The sequence below is a fragment of the Chionomys nivalis genome, chromosome 2, assembly GCF_950005125.1.
Source record: "Chionomys nivalis chromosome 2, mChiNiv1.1, whole genome shotgun sequence".
Classification (NCBI taxonomy): domain Eukaryota; kingdom Metazoa; phylum Chordata; class Mammalia; order Rodentia; family Cricetidae; genus Chionomys; species Chionomys nivalis.
This window is the reverse complement of record NC_080087.1, coordinates 49,520,873-49,538,835: the sequence shown is the minus strand read 5'-3', so window position 1 is coordinate 49,538,835 and position 17,963 is coordinate 49,520,873. Positions and strand designations below refer to the sequence as shown.

Here is a 17,963-nt window from a genome sequence, read left to right as displayed (position 1 = left end):
AGAAGGCCACTGGCTAGCAGTTATAACCAAAATATCCACTCCATTATATAGAAGACCAGAAAATCTTTTTCCACTTATAAACAAAATGAGTTCTGCTCTCTAAGGTCCTGTGGCTTGTAGACAATGGGCATCTGATGAACCAAATTTATCCTTTCCTCTCTTATCTTTCTTAACCTGATTTTTGGTTTGCACATCAGGTAGTAAAATTAATTGTGCAAGCCTCTGACCTGCTTTTATTACAGAAATTCATCTTGGTGAGTGAGTCATCACCCTGATCTTTTCCTCAAAGTCAGCATCATGACTCCAGGAACAACAATAATTCCTTGCATAATGATGCAACTTCTTCCTAGTAACAGCCCTACAGTGCCCCTTGATAAGGGCCCATAAACCCCAGTGGGGAGAGCTTGCATCCCCACTTTGGGTGTCTGAACCATGCATATGGAAGAATTGAGGTCAAGCCCTGCACTTCCTGCGGTTGTTCTAAAAAGGTCCTGAATGGATTTCCTTGTGGGAGAAGAAGTTGCTGAATTGCCCCATAATTAATTCTGTCTCAGGGCCTGAGGCTAGCCCCTGCATCTGGTTCCTAAAATGGGATTTCCTAGGTCATCTCCTTTTGATTGACACTCACTAGTCCAATGTTTTCCTCTCCTGCCTCTCCTGCATATTCTTGGTTCTATTCTTGTCCTCAGGCTTACTCTCCTATCAAGACATTGTCTGACCTGATGCCCTGTAAGACCACAACCAAAACAGCTTCCAGGAAGTCCTGTAGCTTTCATTCTCCCTGGGCCTAGAACTCTCTGCTGGGATAGGACATCATTAATTGTCTTTCTTTGCAAGGTAGCAGCTATGGCCATTCCCTGTGTATATGATTGGCCAATATCTGTGCAAATTCCGATATGATCTGTAATGCTATTCTGCTTTCTACAAGGTCTTAGAGCCACCTTACATATAGCATTAGCATTCTCTAAGGCTAGCTGTTTAATTGTTAACTGCCTTGCTTCTGTGTCTCCAATCAACTTATTAGATGCCTGTGTTAGTCTGGAAACAAAGTCCTGAAATAATTCATCTGGTCCCTGGTAATGGAAGGTCCTTCTGTCTATGTGTTGCTTTCATTGGTTAATAAATAAAGAAACTGCCTTGGTCTGTTGATAAGGCACAACTTAAAGGTGGGAAAGATGGAACTGAATGCTGGGAGGAAGAAGGGAGGAATCTGGGAGATGTCGTGAATCTACCACCCGAGATAAAAGTGCTGGAACTTTGCTGGTAGGCCACAACCTCATGGTGATATACAGGTTAATAGAAATGAGTTAAATTAAGATGCAATAGTTAGCCAATAAGAAGTTATAGCTAATGGGCCAAGCAGTAATTTAATTAATACAATTTCTCTGAGGTTATTTCAGTTGTGGTCAGCCAGGACAAACAAGCAGCCCTTCCTGTTATAGGTCCCTATCTTATACTAGACAACGCCTCAGTCTTTTCTTTTGATGATGGAAGTCTAGTCCAGACCTTCTTGGTCACTGCACTAATTTGGACATACACTGACATATCAAAGTCTAATGACTGATATGCTCCTGCATAAGGTCCCTCACCTGCAAGCATTTCATATGAAATAGGAACCTGCTGAGCCCTGTTTCTCTCAGCTGTGGCCTGACATTGTTATGCAAATTTGGTTTAAACAATAGATAGTTTCCTCCTGACAGGCAAGCTTTGGCTATCTGCTTCCAATCCCCTGGGGGCGGAACTTCTATTGCTATATTTCCTAACAGTATTTGGGTAAATGGGGCCATTGGGCCATACTGAGCTCAGTCAGTTTTTAATTCTTTGGGCAACATAAATGATATAGGAGTATGTATCCTAAGCAAATTCTCTTGAGCATCTCTTTGTTCTATTATGGGATACAATTGAAATCTTTGCATCTCTTCCCCTCTGTTAGTGGCTTGTAAAGGAGATTCATTATTATTGTTAGGCATTTGCCTCACCTTCAGAGTATTTTGTACCATCAGTGTATCTAAACCAGTTATTATTGTAGGAAGAGAATTACTCTTCTGGCAAGAGTCCTGGATCCATAGAGTTTCTAGTCTCTGCTATAGTGAGGTTACCAACTTTTTCAAGCCTTTTAGCTCCTTCTGAACCTCATTATCATTTTTCCTGTCTTTCAGCATTGCTGGTTGTAATGAGGGAGATGAAGACTACTCTTCATGATACTCTAATTCATTAGGCTCTGAATGATTGTAGCCACTCAGTTCTGTAAAAGCATCTAGCAACTCCTGTGGTGGTGCAGAGGGTATTGTCTTCCTTCTAACTGACTCAAAGGGAAGTATCTCCTGATGTACTTCCAGGATTTTAGTCCAACCCTTTCTGTATTAGGATCCAATAATGAAGTGTATCTACGGGGATGCTTTCTGATCCATAATCACAATAATGTTGTTAAATCTTTATCCCAACTTCTTTCCATGTCATGGCATGTAAAGTCCTGCACTCCGAAAAACAAGAACATAGCTGCTCTATAAATTTTAAAAAATCCTGTATCTGATATTGCTGATCTCTTGCTCCTCTATCCTTTAAAATATCTCCAATCAACTGTATGCTATTTTATTGCTTCTTCCTTCACCCATAGTTCAATATATTTACAAACTTTTTACTCCCAATTTTATTGTCCTGCTTTATTCTATGATTTTTTTTAAATTCTATTCTTTATTTCTGAGTGCTCACTACTCACCTATCCACCTGTGGTGCAATTTTCTAATGGGTTTCTCAAATTCTCCTCCATACATCTGGTCACTTTTCAGTGTTTTTTTTAGGGTTCACTGATAAGCCCCACATTGGATGCCACTATGATGGGGTCCAACCACAACAAAATTATTTCTTGAACCAGAGTGGAGGCATGGGAATAATTGAGGCAGAGGTCACAGGGCATTATCAAGAGGGCATCTCAGGGCTCATTCAAATCCTGAAGATCACCCACATTTATTATCCAAACAGCTTTTATGTCAAAAGAAAAACTGATGGGGAATTCATTAGCATTCTGTTTCCTGGGTAGCAGGTCTGAATAAGTTAGGTAACTTCCACAACTATGGCTGCTCTATCATGTAGACTGAAATAACACCTCTTCCTCAGGCAACCTCCTAAATTACAATAGAAGGAGCAGAATGACATTAGCATATCCTAACCCTTTGTTTAGGGTGGCATCAGGTTGTCTAAAAAGGCTAGGTGACCACCTTCTGTGTGGAAGGTGCAAATTGTGCCATGAAGGATGCTCAGAATTATGGCTGGCATACAATGTAGATCTATGAACCTGTATAATATGGCCCCTATATAAAAAATAAAAATTTATTTTACAAAGAAACATTTCAGTTACAAACATGTACTCTGCCCCAATTGTTTTCTATCTTCTTTCTAACTTGACAAGCTGGACAACCTTGAATAACTTGGTTGGTTGCATCCTCTGTACCCCAATTTCCTGTATGTTTAGAACTAAGATCACCTTTCCATCTGGAATTAGAGAAAAATCTTTCTAAGTTCCTGCTATGTTTGTTTCTTCATATTTTACAGAGTGATAATAAAAATGTAGTAACATAAGATTCTTTTAAAAAATATAGCATATGTAAGTGCTTATTATAATAAATATTAATATGTGAGGGACATTTCAGTGGTGCTTGGCACATGTAGACCACTCAAAAGCATTACTCACTCTTGGAAAATAGTATGATAGAGAAGAAAATTTTGTAATTTTTCCTTCTAGGTAAATCACTATGGACAATCAAGATGAATATTTACTTAACTTCAGAGGCTATAACTTTGAAAGAACTTTATTTAAAATGAACATAGCGGAAAACATGGATGATCAGGAAATTAGAGATGATGATGTCTTCATAGTCACATATCCAAAATCTGGTGAGTGGAATAAATAGGTCATAAGGCATATGTCTTTGTTTTTTGTTTGTTTGTTTTGTTTTGTTTATTTTGTGTGGCAGGGAACTGCTTGTTCGTCCCAGCTGCCCAGAACCAAAATAATCACACAGAAACTGTATAAATTAAATCACTGCTTGGCTCATTAGCTCTAGCTTCTTATTGGCTAACTCTTACATCTTAATTAAACCCATTTCTATTAATCTGTATATCACCATAAGGTCATGGCCTACCAGCAAAGTTTCAGCACTTCTATCTCCAGCAGAGGAGCTATGGCATGTCCTAGACACCAACATTCTTTCTCCCACATTCAGTCCAGTCCTCCCTACCTACCTAAGTTTTGCCCTATTGACAGACCAAATTGGTTTCTTTATCATTAATGATAATCACAGCACATATAGGGAACTCTCACATCAATTTTGTTTTGTTTTTTCAAGACAGGGTTTCTCTGTCACTTTGGAACCTGTCCTGCACCTAGCTCTTGTAGACCAGGCTGGCCTCGAACTCACAGAGATCCATCTACCTCTGCCTTGCAATTACGGGGATTAAAGGTGTGTGCCACAACTACCCGGTATTTTGGGTTGTTAATAAGTGCACAAATATTCTCCTTTCCACATACTGTCATTTCAACAATACTACAAGAATTATCTGGATTCTCATTACCAATTACATCTTTGTAACTGAGAAGGGAACAAAGAGTTGTAGAATTCAGCCTTACTGATGTGAGTGTTCATTACAGACAAAGGGGAATGAAAAAGTGGCATGTCCAAGCATGCCTAGCATGTGAAAGGAAAAGAGAGCACCAAATTATTTGTAAAACGGATACATTACTATTGGTATTAATTATTAAAACCTACTTCAGCATTGAAAACGGGATTGTTATTTGTTCTTACAGGTACCATCTGGACACAACAGATCCTCAGCCTGATTTATTTTGAGGGCCACCGGAACAACACTGAAACCATCCAAACAATAGATAGAGCACCATTCTTTGAGTACAATATTCATAATGTGGACTTTGCCAAAATGCCATTACCTCGTATCTTTTCTTCCCACCTCCCGTATTATTTGGTGCCAAAAGTTTTCAAGAACAAAAAAGTCAAAGTATGTCATAGAGTTTACTGATTTACTGCACCCATGAAATACCTTCTCTAAGTATTGAATAATTAGTCTGTTCTAATGTTTTGCCACTGTGATGCAGCTGCTATGAACATTCTTGAGTGTGTCTCCTGGTACTCTTCCACCAGCTTCCCTAGAACTCACACCCATGAATAGAGCTGCAGAGTCACAGTAACCAGAGTACTCCACTTGCAAAGGTGGTGCAGTAATTCTGAAGAAAGTGTATTTGTCATTTCTTGCAGAAATGCTCAATAGATGACTTCTTAGCGTTTCCCTAGTAACGTGACATATCAGACTTTTAGATGTTTATCAACATGGCATCTAGGAAGAGGTGTCTCAAATGTATCTTAATTTGCTTCCCCATCCTTATAATGGAAGTACCATGTAGGATGTTTATTGGCCATCATTATTTTTGTTTTTGTGGAAAGTGTCTATCATTAGCCCAATATTTTACTACATTCTTCTGGTCAGTTTGCTTTCTATCACTTCTAGATATGAATCTATTTTACCTCATCTCCACTGTTTGTGTTTTCATCAACAACATTCTCAATTTTAGTTTTATAAAACTGATTTTTCTTTTCATTGTTATTTTTCATATTTTTGGTTAAAAATAAATTTTCATTCTATATACCAACACCGGTTCCCCCTCTAATCTTTTCTTCCATCCCCCACCTCCTCTCCTCCCATTTCCCATCCATTTCTCAGAGGGAGAAAGGCCTTCCTTCAGAAATCAACAAGATCTGGAATACTAATTTGAGGCAGGAGCAAGCCCCTACCCCTAATATCAAGCCTGAGTAAGGTATCCCAATATAGGGAACAGACTCTGAAAAGCAGATTCATGCACCTGGGATAGGTCTTGGGGTGACTGCCAGGCCCCCTCCAAAAGATCAAACCACATATTTGTCACCCACATTTAGAGGGTCTAGTTCAGTCCCATGCAGGTTCCCCACCTGTCAGTCCATAGTCTCTGAGTACCCACTTGCTCAGGTCAGGTGTCTCTCTGGGATTTTCCATCATGGTCTTGGCATCCTTTGTTATTTTGATCTGTCCTCCCTCTCTTCAAATGAATTCCAGGAGCTCAGCTCAGTGTTTGACTGTGGGTCACTGCCATCAAGTATGGATGTAGAATCTATGATGACAATTAGGGTAGTCTGTCGCGGTCCCCCTCGGCCAGCAAGAAGGACGCAACACCGGAGCTCTTCCTGCTGCAGTTTATTCAGGAACTTTTGTCAACGTGCCGCCCCCCCCCCCCCCCCGCAAACCTCTCCCAGCCCTTAAGTAGGCCTGGGCCGCCAACCCCAGATTGCCAGGTGGGCACTGCCCATAGGTTCACGCATATGCAAGCAGCTGACAATCATTGCGTGATAATAGCATAAGTCAGGCCTAGTTGATATTAGGAGTTGATTATCACAGAGAGCACTCTCTTTTGGGATTGTGGAGGGCAGGAGCCAGCACCATCAGGTGCAGCTCCACACAGCTCTCTACACATTGCCATCAGGTGTGACTCCACGCGGCTCTCTACAGTAGTCATTAATCTGAATAAACAAAAATCCCAGCACTCGGGAGGCAGAGACAGGCAGATCTCTGTGAGTTCGAGGCCAGCCTAATCTACAAGAGTTAGTTCCAGGACAGGAACCAAAAGCTACAGAGAAACCCTGTCTCGGAAAAAAAAAAAAAAAAAAAAAAAAAAAAAAAAAAAAAAGCCCTTTCAGATACCCTCTCCACTATTACTAGGAGTCTGGCATGGAGTCGTCCACATGGATTCCTGAGAATTTCTCTAGTACCAGGTTTATTCTCCCTAACTTCCTCTATAAAGATATCTTCCTCATTGTTCACCCCTAACTCGGTCTTGTTGATTCATCATGTTTTTATTTTCCAAACCCTCCCTTATACCCTCCTCCCAGTTTACCAAGGAGATCTTAATATTTTCTTTCCTTTATTCTGTATGTTTAGTGTTTCGATTACTATATGGCAAGAGGACTTTTTTTTGGGGGGGGGGGGTTTCTAATGTAATCGGTGTCTGCATGTTTCTTGTACCTTCATAGGCATTTCCTTCTTTTGGGTGGGAAAGATTTCTATGATTTTGATGAATATTTTCTATGCCTTTGAGCTGATATTCTCCTTCTTCAATCCCTATTATTTTTAGGTTTGGTCGTTTCATGGTGTCGTTGATTTCCTGGATGTTTTGTGCTAAGAATTTATTGGATTAATTTTTTTCTTTGACTGATGAAACTTTTTTCTCTATTTTATAGTCAGTGCCCAAGACTCTCTTCCAACTCTTTCATTCTGTTGGTTATGCTTGCATTTGTAGTTCCTGCTCATTTACACTGATTTTCCACATTTAGAATTTCCTCAGTTTTTGTTTTCTTTATTGCGTCTATTTGAATTTTCAAGTCTTGAACCATTTCTTTCACTTGTTTGATTGTTTCTTTTTTTTTAATGGTATTCTTGACTTTCTTTAAGAGGTTTATTGAGATATGTTCTTTGGGTTTTGGCTTTTCTTTCTTATTCTTTTCCTCCATCCCTTACATTATTTCCTTTTCTTAAGAGAGTATTTCATGTAGCCAGAGCTGGCATGAGCTCCTCCTCCTGCAGTAGATACTCAGGTTTTAATGTTGTGGACAGATGCCCACAGATTATTATTTCTATGTGAGTTTTTATACTACTTATGCTCTTAACTCATGTTTAAATTAATTTTCTGAAAGATATGAAGGAAAAACTCATTTTTAAAGATTATAAGTAGATAACTAGTTATACCAATATGATTATTAGTTTTTGTTTTCAGATTTATCTCCAATCCCTCCCCTCCTCCCATTCACTCAATTTACGACTGCTCACTCCCCATCCACTTCTCAGAAAGAACAAGGTACATTGCTTTGGGCAAAGTCCAAGGCCCTCTCAACTCTCCCTAGATTGAGCAAGGTATCCATCCAAAGAGAAAAGTTTCCCAAAAAGCCAGTACAAGCAGTAGGAATAAATCCTGGTGCCACTGCCACTGGCCCCTCAGACTGCCCCAGCCATACAACTGTCAGCCCCACTCAATGGGACTAGTTTGGACATATGCTTATTCCTTCCATGTTGGGTTGGAGTTAGTTACCATTAGCTCAGGTAGACTGTTTTAGTGGGTGTACCCATATGATCTTGACCTCCTTTTGAGCTACATTCGTAAACATGAAATGCCATAGAGAAAGGTTGTTTATTACAGTACTCTGTGGAACACCAAAATATAAATAATAAGCACTTGACTTTGTATAGCTCAAAGACTAGAATAAAAAATTGCACTTATTGTCACAATCAAATATTATAAAATTGTATTTAAAAACTTATAAGCATAACCAAGATTTGCTTAAAGAAATAATTCCACAATTCTATCTACAGATTCTTTATATCTACAGAAATCCTAAAGATATTTTGACCTCCTACTTTCATTATTCAAATTTTATGGTTATACTTGAAGCCTCAAATACTATAGAAACATTTATGCAAACATTTCTAGATGGAAGAGGTAAGTATTAATTAATCAACCCAGACTCAAATGAATCACACAAAAGGTAACAGTAAGCCAAATTCTCAGATTTACAGAACATAACTTAAAGAAATGGAGCAGGGCATTTCTTTTTTAAAGGAACAACAAAAAATACTAGACAAGAAAAACAATATCAGAGAAACAAAAAACAAAAATAAAGAATGTATCTCTACTGACAATGGTATGTCAACTCTATGCTATCAAATGGCTTTTCTATCTTTATGCACCATTTGAGGATTGCCAGGATTACAAAGGCATGTCATGTAAAAACTATTTTGGTTTACAGATATTCTATCAATTACTTCCTACTAGTGCAAAAGTAGAATAATCTATTATGTAAGAGCAAATGCTGAGGGTGGTTGAATGTTTTGCATGAGCCTGTGTATGACTTTATGCTGCTGCAGTGGAATTGTTCATTCTACTACATAGGTGGATTAATTAAGGCAAGAGGCTCAACACTGTAGACCGAAGTTACTGTTCCACATGGGCCCATAGTCATTCAGTCCCCCCAAAACACAGAGGTTTATATTAATTACATATTAATTTATTTTGGCCTATTAGATCAGGCTTATTATTAACTAACTCTTACAACTTAAATTAACCCATAATTCTTCTATCTATTCAAATACTTGACTTGGTATCTTTTCTCAGTGCAGCATTTTCGTCTTGCTTCCTCTGTATGGTGACTATCTCTGCCTTCCCTCTTCCCAGAATTTTCCTAGTGTGCACACTCCACCTATACTTCCTGCCTGGATACTGGCTAATCAGCATTTAATTAAACCAATACAAGTGACAAATCTTTACAAGAGCATTATCCCACATCACATCACAAGTGGAATCAGAATTACACTTGCTTGTAAGATGATAGATTCTGACCACTACTGACAGTAAACAAGAGGAGAAACAGAGACTTGTGCCCTCTGTGGAGAAGAAGGAAAAAGACCTGTGTGCCTTAAAGCCACCTGCAGCCTCATGCCCTTTATTTATCTATTATTTCTTTCATACTCCTTTAGTAACATTATATAGACAGGTTTCTATAAATGTCGGGTAATTGTTTCCCCTAAACTATTAAACATTTTAAAAATAGAGATATAGATGTCCATTTCAGGCCCTCTATTTTATTTCTAAAAATTCCAAACCAGAAAACAAGGCTCAGAGTTTGTTGGCCACTACATGGATATACAGGCAGGGGCAGATAATTTTTTTTTTAATTTTAGGACCATCCTTGTCTACTAAGTGAGCTCCAGACCAGCAATGAATTCATAGTGAGATTCTTTTTCACAAGAGAGGCTGGGAAGCCAAAGAGAGGGCTGGAATTTGGTTCCAAGCATCCACATGAAGGCTCACAACCATAGCTCCATTCCAAATGGATATAACACATACATATGGTGCACAAATATACATGCTAGCAAAACATCAATCAGCATTAAAATTAAGGCTAAAAAGATTTTAAGTTAATTACACACAGTTATATACACTGAGTGTTTGGTAGGCTTAAAAAATTTCAACCTGCTGAATAAAATTTCTTCAAATGTGCCACCATCAAGTGATACATAACTATAAAAGCTTTAAATACCCCTCAAACAAAGATGGTACATTTACACAATGGAGTACTACACAGCAGAAAAAATAAAAACATCTTGAATTTTGCAGGAAAATGGATGGAACTAGAAAATATTATTTTGAGTGAGGTAACCCAAACACAGAAAGACACTTATCAAATTTACTCACTCATAGGTGGTTTTTAAACATAAAGTAAAGTAAACTAGCTTACAAACCACAATTCCAGAGAATTTAGACAACAATGAGGATGCTAAAAAAAAAAGGCTTACATAGATCTAATCTACATGGGAAGTAGAAAAAGACAAGATCTTCTGAGAAAATTGGGAGGATGGAGACCTCAGAGGAGGGGTGAAGGGGGAAGGAGAGTGGCATAGAGGGGAGCAGAGAATAATGTAGAGCTCAATAAAAATCAATTTAAAAAGCTTTAAATCAAGCTGCATATTTTCCTTTAAATTAAGTTCAAAACCTAAAAGTAATTCTAATATTAATTCCAATGTATACTCATTTTTAGGGGAAGCTCCATTTTCTGGATATTTAACATAATTTAACCATGTTTCAAAGTACAAGGAGTTAGGAATAAAATCCATTTTTAAAATCGATAGTGAAATTGGTGAAAATATTTGGAGAAAGAATGGATAGCAGAAACCATAAAATATATAATTTGGAGTAAAATTTGGTGCTTCGCCAAAATTTGAACTTCAAATACTTCAAAATAGCATCCTATATCCTTTTCCCTAAATGTTTATATACTTAAAATTTTATATATCACTTCTGAGCTTTCATGTTCTAGTAACTACAATCTATTCAAAGTATGTTTCAAATAAACTACTTTCAGAATAGAATCCTTCAGGGAAAGGCAAAAGAAGCAAGGGTTTGGCTGCACCCACACTGCCTTGGTGTAGCAGCTTTTGGGAAGAAACACATCCTGATGCAATGGGACCAAGGGTTCGTGGATGGAAGGGACCTGTGATAGGAATAAGGAGCTAATGCCAGGCTGATTTGCACAGTGGCATTGGAGCATAGGTCAAATACAACCATGAGAACTGTGGGAGCATTCAGTATGTGGGAATCACGCAGATGGCAGAAATTCCCAGGGTTACCTAAATAAAGAAATGTCAGTATTCAATGCAGGAATGGGGCCCCCAGCTGTCTTAGCAACTTCACTAGATTAGGATCTAGACTCAGATACAGGAGGTGAGTGAGAAGACATATAGCTGTTTTGGGTCTGAAGCCTAATCACCCTTGACCAAGCATCTTCCTAATACAGGGTCAGGATGGCAGCCATGGAATATTGGAGCTGAATTATGGGATGAATAGCACAGCTTCACATCGGGTCCAGAAAGGGGGTAAAGGCTTCTACTGTCATGCCTAAAGACCTACCTGGGTTCACCCCTGGAGCCTACATGGTTAAGGACAGAACCAACTTCAGAAAGTTGTCATTTGACCTCCATAATTGTGCTGCTGAACCCACAGCATTGTAGCTAAGTGAGCAGGACCAAGAGCAATAATATTCTACATGACAGTGAATGAATTTTACAGTCTACGTCACAGGTGAGGATTTTAAAAGGCATTATGGTAGTCAAGTCAGGTGGCTTTATATTTCAGACTCAGAGGCAGAGGCAGACAGATTTTTGTTATTTCGAGACCAGACTGACTACAGAGTGAGTTCCAGGACAGCCAGGACTACATACACATTAAGATCTTTCTCAACCAAAACTAAACAATCAAACAACCTTCCCCAAAGTCTTTATATTTTTTGACACCACAAGGGGAAACTATAAACACTAGCAAGTCATTTGTGAGAATGATGAGTGCTCATAACTGCTGTATCTTGTGAGTCGAGACTGACTGGGAACCAGCGCACCTTAGCTAAGGTTCTTTTGCATTTCCCTTTGGTCTTCTAACTGTAGCTATTCTAGTATCCGTTTAGAACCCCATGTTCCTTTCCCTTTATTTCATTTATGGAATTATGTTTATCTTAATTACTTCAAATGTTATTATTTACTATATATACTGCCAAGTACTTACATTTGGTTTTAAAGTGTAGCTCATGCCAAGCACTTCAAAAAAAGTTTACCTTTTTAATCTTTTCCATGATTTTACATATATTCCTATAAAGAATGCTAATGTTATTTACCTGACATACATGTAAAGCCATTTGTTTAATACGTAGTTTAGTGACAACATAAATGTACATAAATATGTGTCTGATAGACTCTATCTTATTTTAGCATAATTAACTTATTTTATATGAAAAATAATGTTGAAGTTTTTTCAAATAGAGCCTCCCTAGATAGCTGTGGCTGGACTGAAACTTGCTGTGTATGCTAGTTGGCCTCAAACTGAAAACTGTACACCTGCCTCTGCCTTCCTAGTGCTAGGAATAATGAATGATGTGAACCATAATGCTGACATGAATTTTTATCACAAGTAGCCATAAGTTCTTTCTAAGAGTCACACAAAGCAAAGTAACTATCATTGTATTGATGAGTATAGCACACAACTGGTCTAAGAAGTCTTATGTATGAGGGAAGAATGAAAATTTAGAGATTCACACATTTTTGTTCATATATTCAAAGAGAGGTGGGAAAAGTAAAGATAGTGTCAAGGCATAGAAAAGAGGCAAACATTCCTCTTATGAATAAAATTTTAACCATGGATATGTATTTTCCTAGGCAGAAAGCTCTCTGTACAATGTGATGGAGTCAGCTTACTCTTTTGAACAAAGCTGGTGTTGGTTTGGGGATAGATGAGATTTATTGTGTGTTTCTTGTCTTCAAGCAACTTACCGAAACACACCCAATCCAAAGAAGCTGCTTCTGGGGCAAGATCATGGGTCTGGAAATGAATTATATTGATGTTGAAGTTGAATTTTGTGATGGAGAAAATGAAGAGAAAGTGGAATAGGAAGGGGTAGCTGAAGAGAAAGACCATGGAGAAAGTGAAGCCAATGAAGGCCAGAAGGATCAATTACCAAGTCTGTGTATAAGACTCCACAGGCGATACCTAAGGAAGAAACCAGAACAGGCACTAACAAGTACATCTATTGTGTTTGCAATGAGCCTGTAAGGTTGTGGGTGAAGTTACCAGCAGTTATGCCTGCACAAATTGTTACCAAAAGAAAAATCAAAAAATTTTTCACTGGGCACCTAGATGCGGCCATCATTTGCTACATGCCCATCCTAGGAAATGGAAGCAATTAGTTAAGAGCACAAATTGCCCACATTTCAGCAAGGACCCATGTCACTCCTCTAGAATTCTATCAGTTTGGTGAACGGGATGGAGGAGGAGGAGGAGAGGAGGAGGGAAGGAGAAGAAGAAGAAGAAGAAGAAGAAGAAGAAGAAGAAGAAGAAGAAGAAGAAGAAGAAGAAGAAGAAGAAGAGGTGGAAGGTGGTTGAGGGTGGTGTGAAAGAATTGTCTGTATTCTGTCAATCATGTTTTAATAAATGCTGACTGACCAGACAGGAAGTATATGTTGGTCAACCAGACAGGAAGTACAGGCGGGGGCAATGAGAACAGGAGTATTCTGGGAAACAGGAAGCTCCCTCCGCAGTCCTGCCCAGACCTCGGAAGAAGTAAGATATAGTCTACTCAGCTGAAAAAAGTACTGAGCCATGTGGCTAATGTAGATGAGAACAATGGGTTAATATAATCTACAAGAGTTAACAAGAAGCCTGAGGTAATAGGACAATCAGTTTTATTACATGGAGATCTCTGTGTGATTTTCTTCAGGGCTTGCTGGCTATGGGGTATCAGGTGGAACAGAAACCCCAACAAGCAGACCCTCCATGTTACATGAAGGAATCCAAGTGACTGACCTGGTAGAATCTCTATCCAGTTGGGTTCATCATGTGCAGTACATTCTTTCTCAGGTAGGAGTCTTTGGGTAGTACATAGATTTAGATTGACATGTGTACTGAAATGATCTGTTATATTTTAAGTATAAATGTACATTTATTTTGTCAACAGTTCTTTTATTCTGCATGAAGCTTTTATGTCAAAAACTCTAAAGGATTACTACAGACATGAAAACCAGTTTTGAACAGTGGTTACATGTGGGCTCTGTGACAGGAACATAGGATTTGATCATCACCACAACCCCATGAAAGGATACAGGATACTTTTGTACAATAAGGCATTAAGGCAGACAGGGTGGGAGAGATGGTAAAGCAACCTCAGCTGATTCATTATAGAGTGAGGTGTGATACAAAGGACCCAGAGCCCGTCCTGTGAAACACCTGTTGCACTCTTCCATCATGTGTAGAAAGTCTTCACTTCCATACAGATAATAGGTTCTTCTGAGGACTCTAGATAAGGATTATTGCCTGAGTAATTAGGACCCCAGTCTTATCACACTTGAAATTTTATTTTTAATAATAATTAGCATTGGTATACAAGAAAAGTTAATGAGGGCTGAATATGAAAGTACATGTATGTAAACATCACAATGAAACATTCTTTTGTTAATTTACCCACAAGTTACAATTATGCTAATAAAAATAATTACTAAAAAGTACTATGGCCAGGTTATGGAGGTACACACCTGTAATCCCAGCACTCAGGAGACAGGGGCAAATGGATCTCTTAGTTCACAGCCAGCCTGGTCTACAGAGTGAGTTTCAGGACAGTCAGAACTACACAGAGAAATCCTGTCACAATAAACAAACAAAAAGTACAGTGAAGGTCAGATATGTGTAAACCATAGGATATTGTGGCAATGTCTTATAACTGCTTATGTTTAAGGAATACTCTACAAATAAGGAAGTACAGAAACTGGACATAAGAGAGCTTGCTGCTCTACCAAAAGACCTGAGTTTTGTTTTTGTTTCCAGTATTTTTGCCAGACAGCATACAATGACCTGCAACTCCAGGTCTAGGATATCTGATATCTTCTTCTCACCTCCGGGGACACCTGCACACATGTAGCGCTCTCTCTCTCTCTCTCTCTCTCTCTCTCTCTCTTCCCCTCTCTCTTTTTCTCTCTCTCTTTAAAAAGAGAAAATTATAATGATGTTTTTTATTTTTGAGACATGATCTAATTATATATTCCTAACTAGCCTGGGACTTGCTTTGTAGAACAGGCTAGCCTTGAACTCCCAGAAATGTGCCTGCCTGTGCCTCCTGAATGTTGGAATTAAATGTGTGTGCCACCATGCTTGCCTTTAATGACTGAATTTTAAAATGTTAAATGATCTTAAAATCTTTCTGATGATTTCTGATCTAAAATAACATATCAATATAATCAATTAGAACAATTAAAAAATGAAACAAGTATGCTTTTTAATGTCATCATTTATTTTATTTATATAATGTATGTAAACTAGTCAAATGTATTACTACCATTTTAAAGAATGCATAGACCTTCAAATTCTGTAATTCCAAGAAATGTAAAATTATTGAAATAACTAGTACAAGTTTGTTGTTTTCCTGAATAACCCAAATGAAAATAACACTTGGTAAAAACATACAGAAAGAAGAAGCTCAGTGTGGAGGCATGTGTCAGCAAGCCTAGCACTGGGAAAACTGAAGTAGGAGTGCAGTGGTATATTATCTGTATTTTGATGAATAAGTCTTTCCTGAAGACCAGAGGCAAAGCTAGAGCCACTAGAGGTCAGGCAATTGTGACACACACTTATAATCTCAGGATTTGGGAGACAGTGTCAGATGGATCTCTGTGAAGTGAAGGCCACCCTGAGCTACACAAGATCAATGCAAAAACAAATCCAGGTGGTGGTGGCTCGCACCTTTAATCCCAGTTTTAGGGAACCATACGTCCTTAGTCCCAGAACTCAATGGAATATAGAATAGGAGGAGAGAAGCTCTGTCTGCTTGGTCTGTTGTCGCCCAGTCCTGTCGAGGTACGCCTCTTCAAGTGCCTGGCTACCTTGCTTTTCTGGTTTTTGGGTTGAACCCTAATATCTCTGTCTGGCTTTTTATTATTTGTCGTACAAAGTCACCCTGTATCAGAATAGTTGGGCAAGTTTTCCACACAAAGAAGTCTTGTCTTTGTAATTACCAACCATAAATTCTCAAAATATTAAAAATATTTTGACAGTTACAAGGTTTTCATTAAACTGTTAAACCTTGCAACATTCATCTCCAGGGTCACTGTACTTGATTGAATCCTGCACAAAAGAAGGAGGAAGAGGAAAAAGAAGATAAAGAAAAAGAAGACAAAGGAGAAGAGCTTGACTACATAGAACAGGAAGTGAGTGGGGCCTCTTTTTTTGACATCAGTCTCTGAAAATTTAGGTAACTTTACACACTGTTAATGAGAACTCATAAACAATACATTACACACATGTGGTAAACATGTAACTGTTGGAAGCCCTATAAGGGGGGCAGAGAGTGAGGTTTCATCCCTTCTCTCCTTCCTGGGTTCTGTAGGGTGGGAGTAAAGAAGGCTGTGGTCTATACTAATGCTTTGAAAGCTGCTGAAGGACTGGTGCAGAGAGAAAATGTGGATGGGCTGTAACCAACAGGAATGGCATCACTCTTGTCTTGGTTTCTGTATACCACAAACACTTGGCTCAGCAATAGTAATACATTATTCATGGTCTCTACTGGGACTTCTAATCTATATTTGTCTCTCTTTTGTTTCTTCCTATTCTGTTTTGCTTGAAACTCTTACTAAGATTATTCCATACTCATGAATTGTCTATTCCCTCCCTGGAGACACATACTTCTCCGTTAGTAAAGTCTCCATTGCAAAAACATTTGTACATATCATTACATTTGCTATATATTTACACTGATGGTGAAGGGTCATCTGTCTATTTGTTACTTTCATTGGTTAATAAAGAAACTGCCTTGGCTTTTTGATAGGGCAGGATTTAAATAGGTGGAGTAGACAGAACAGAATGCTGGGAGAAAGAAAGCATAGTTGGTCAGATGCCATGGAGCCAGCAGCCAGGTCAGACATGCTGAATCTTTCCCGGTAAGCCACCACCTAGTGGTGCTTCATAGATTATTAGAAATGGGTTAATCAAGATGTGAGAATTAGCCAATAAGAGGCTAGAACTAAAGAGCCAAGCAGTGTTTAAATGAATACAATTTGTGTGTTGTTATTTCCAGGGCAAAGCTAACCACGCAGGAGACTGGCTAAATGAAAAGCGGGCCTGCTTGCCTCATCACTACAAAACCACATAAGATACGTATGTATATGTTGTGTGCTATATATACATCCTTACAAATATATTTGCCCAGCACACTCATAAAACACTCTCTTGAGACTCCTCCACTTCTGGTGGGAAATCAGTATGGCATTACCAGATAAATGGGGATCAACCTACCTCAAGACCCGGCAATACCATTCATGGGCATATAGCCAAAGGATGCTCATCACACAATAAAGAAGTTGTTCAACTATGCTTACAGCAGCATTATTTGTAATAGCCAGACAGGGAAAAAAATCTAGATGACCCTCCACCAAAAAAAAAAAAAAATGGATAAAGGAAATGTTTTAACTTTTTCTTTTTTTTTTATTGAAAAAAAGTTTTCCGCCTCCTCCCCACCACCCATTTCCTTCCCCCTCCTCCGCCCCTCTCCCCCTCCCCCCACTCCTCTTTCCTCCCTCTCCAGTCCCACGAGCTATACCAAATGTTGAAGACTGTCCCATATTTATAAAAGCACTTCAGTTACCAGTAGATTCTTGTTCTGTTTGAAGCTAAGCTTATAAATTTCTCATTGGGTTCCAGATATTCAGAATATACCCTCTTGACAACACGACTGTTCTCAAATCTCATTCCACAGTATGCTATTGCTGTTCTTAGATCTAATCTTTGGCCTGGAGCATATATATATTATGCAATGGCAAGTAAGTATCTGAGTATCTGACCTTATGTA

The 17,963-nt window shown here is 38.6% G+C and overlaps 1 protein-coding gene across 1 annotated transcript; it reads left to right on the top strand.

The window, feature by feature from the left end:
- Nucleotides 1–3,752: 3,752 nt before the first annotated feature.
- Nucleotides 3,753–17,267, top strand: LOC130867644 (amine sulfotransferase-like). Its single transcript, XM_057759733.1, has 5 exons — nt 3,753–3,894; nt 4,805–5,013; nt 8,407–8,533; nt 13,851–13,990; nt 17,193–17,267. Exons 1-5 carry the CDS (start codon nt 3,753–3,755, stop codon nt 17,265–17,267), a joined length of 693 nt encoding a protein of 230 aa, XP_057615716.1.
- Nucleotides 17,268–17,963: the final 696 nt, after the last annotated feature.

What these genes read in the sequence shown, in the direction of transcription:
- LOC130867644 (XM_057759733.1), top strand. Translation starts at nt 3,753, where the DNA reads ATGGACAATCAAGATGAATATTTACTTAACTTCAGAGGCTATAACTTT. An exon ending in AGTCACATATCCAAAATCTG is followed by an intron (nt 3,895 to 4,804) that starts GTGAGTGGAATA and finishes TTGTTCTTACAG; the next exon opens with GTACCATCTGGACACAACAG. An exon ending in AACATTTCTAGATGGAAGAG is followed by an intron (nt 8,534 to 13,850) that starts GTAAGTATTAAT and finishes GATTTTCTTCAG; the next exon opens with GGCTTGCTGGCTATGGGGTA.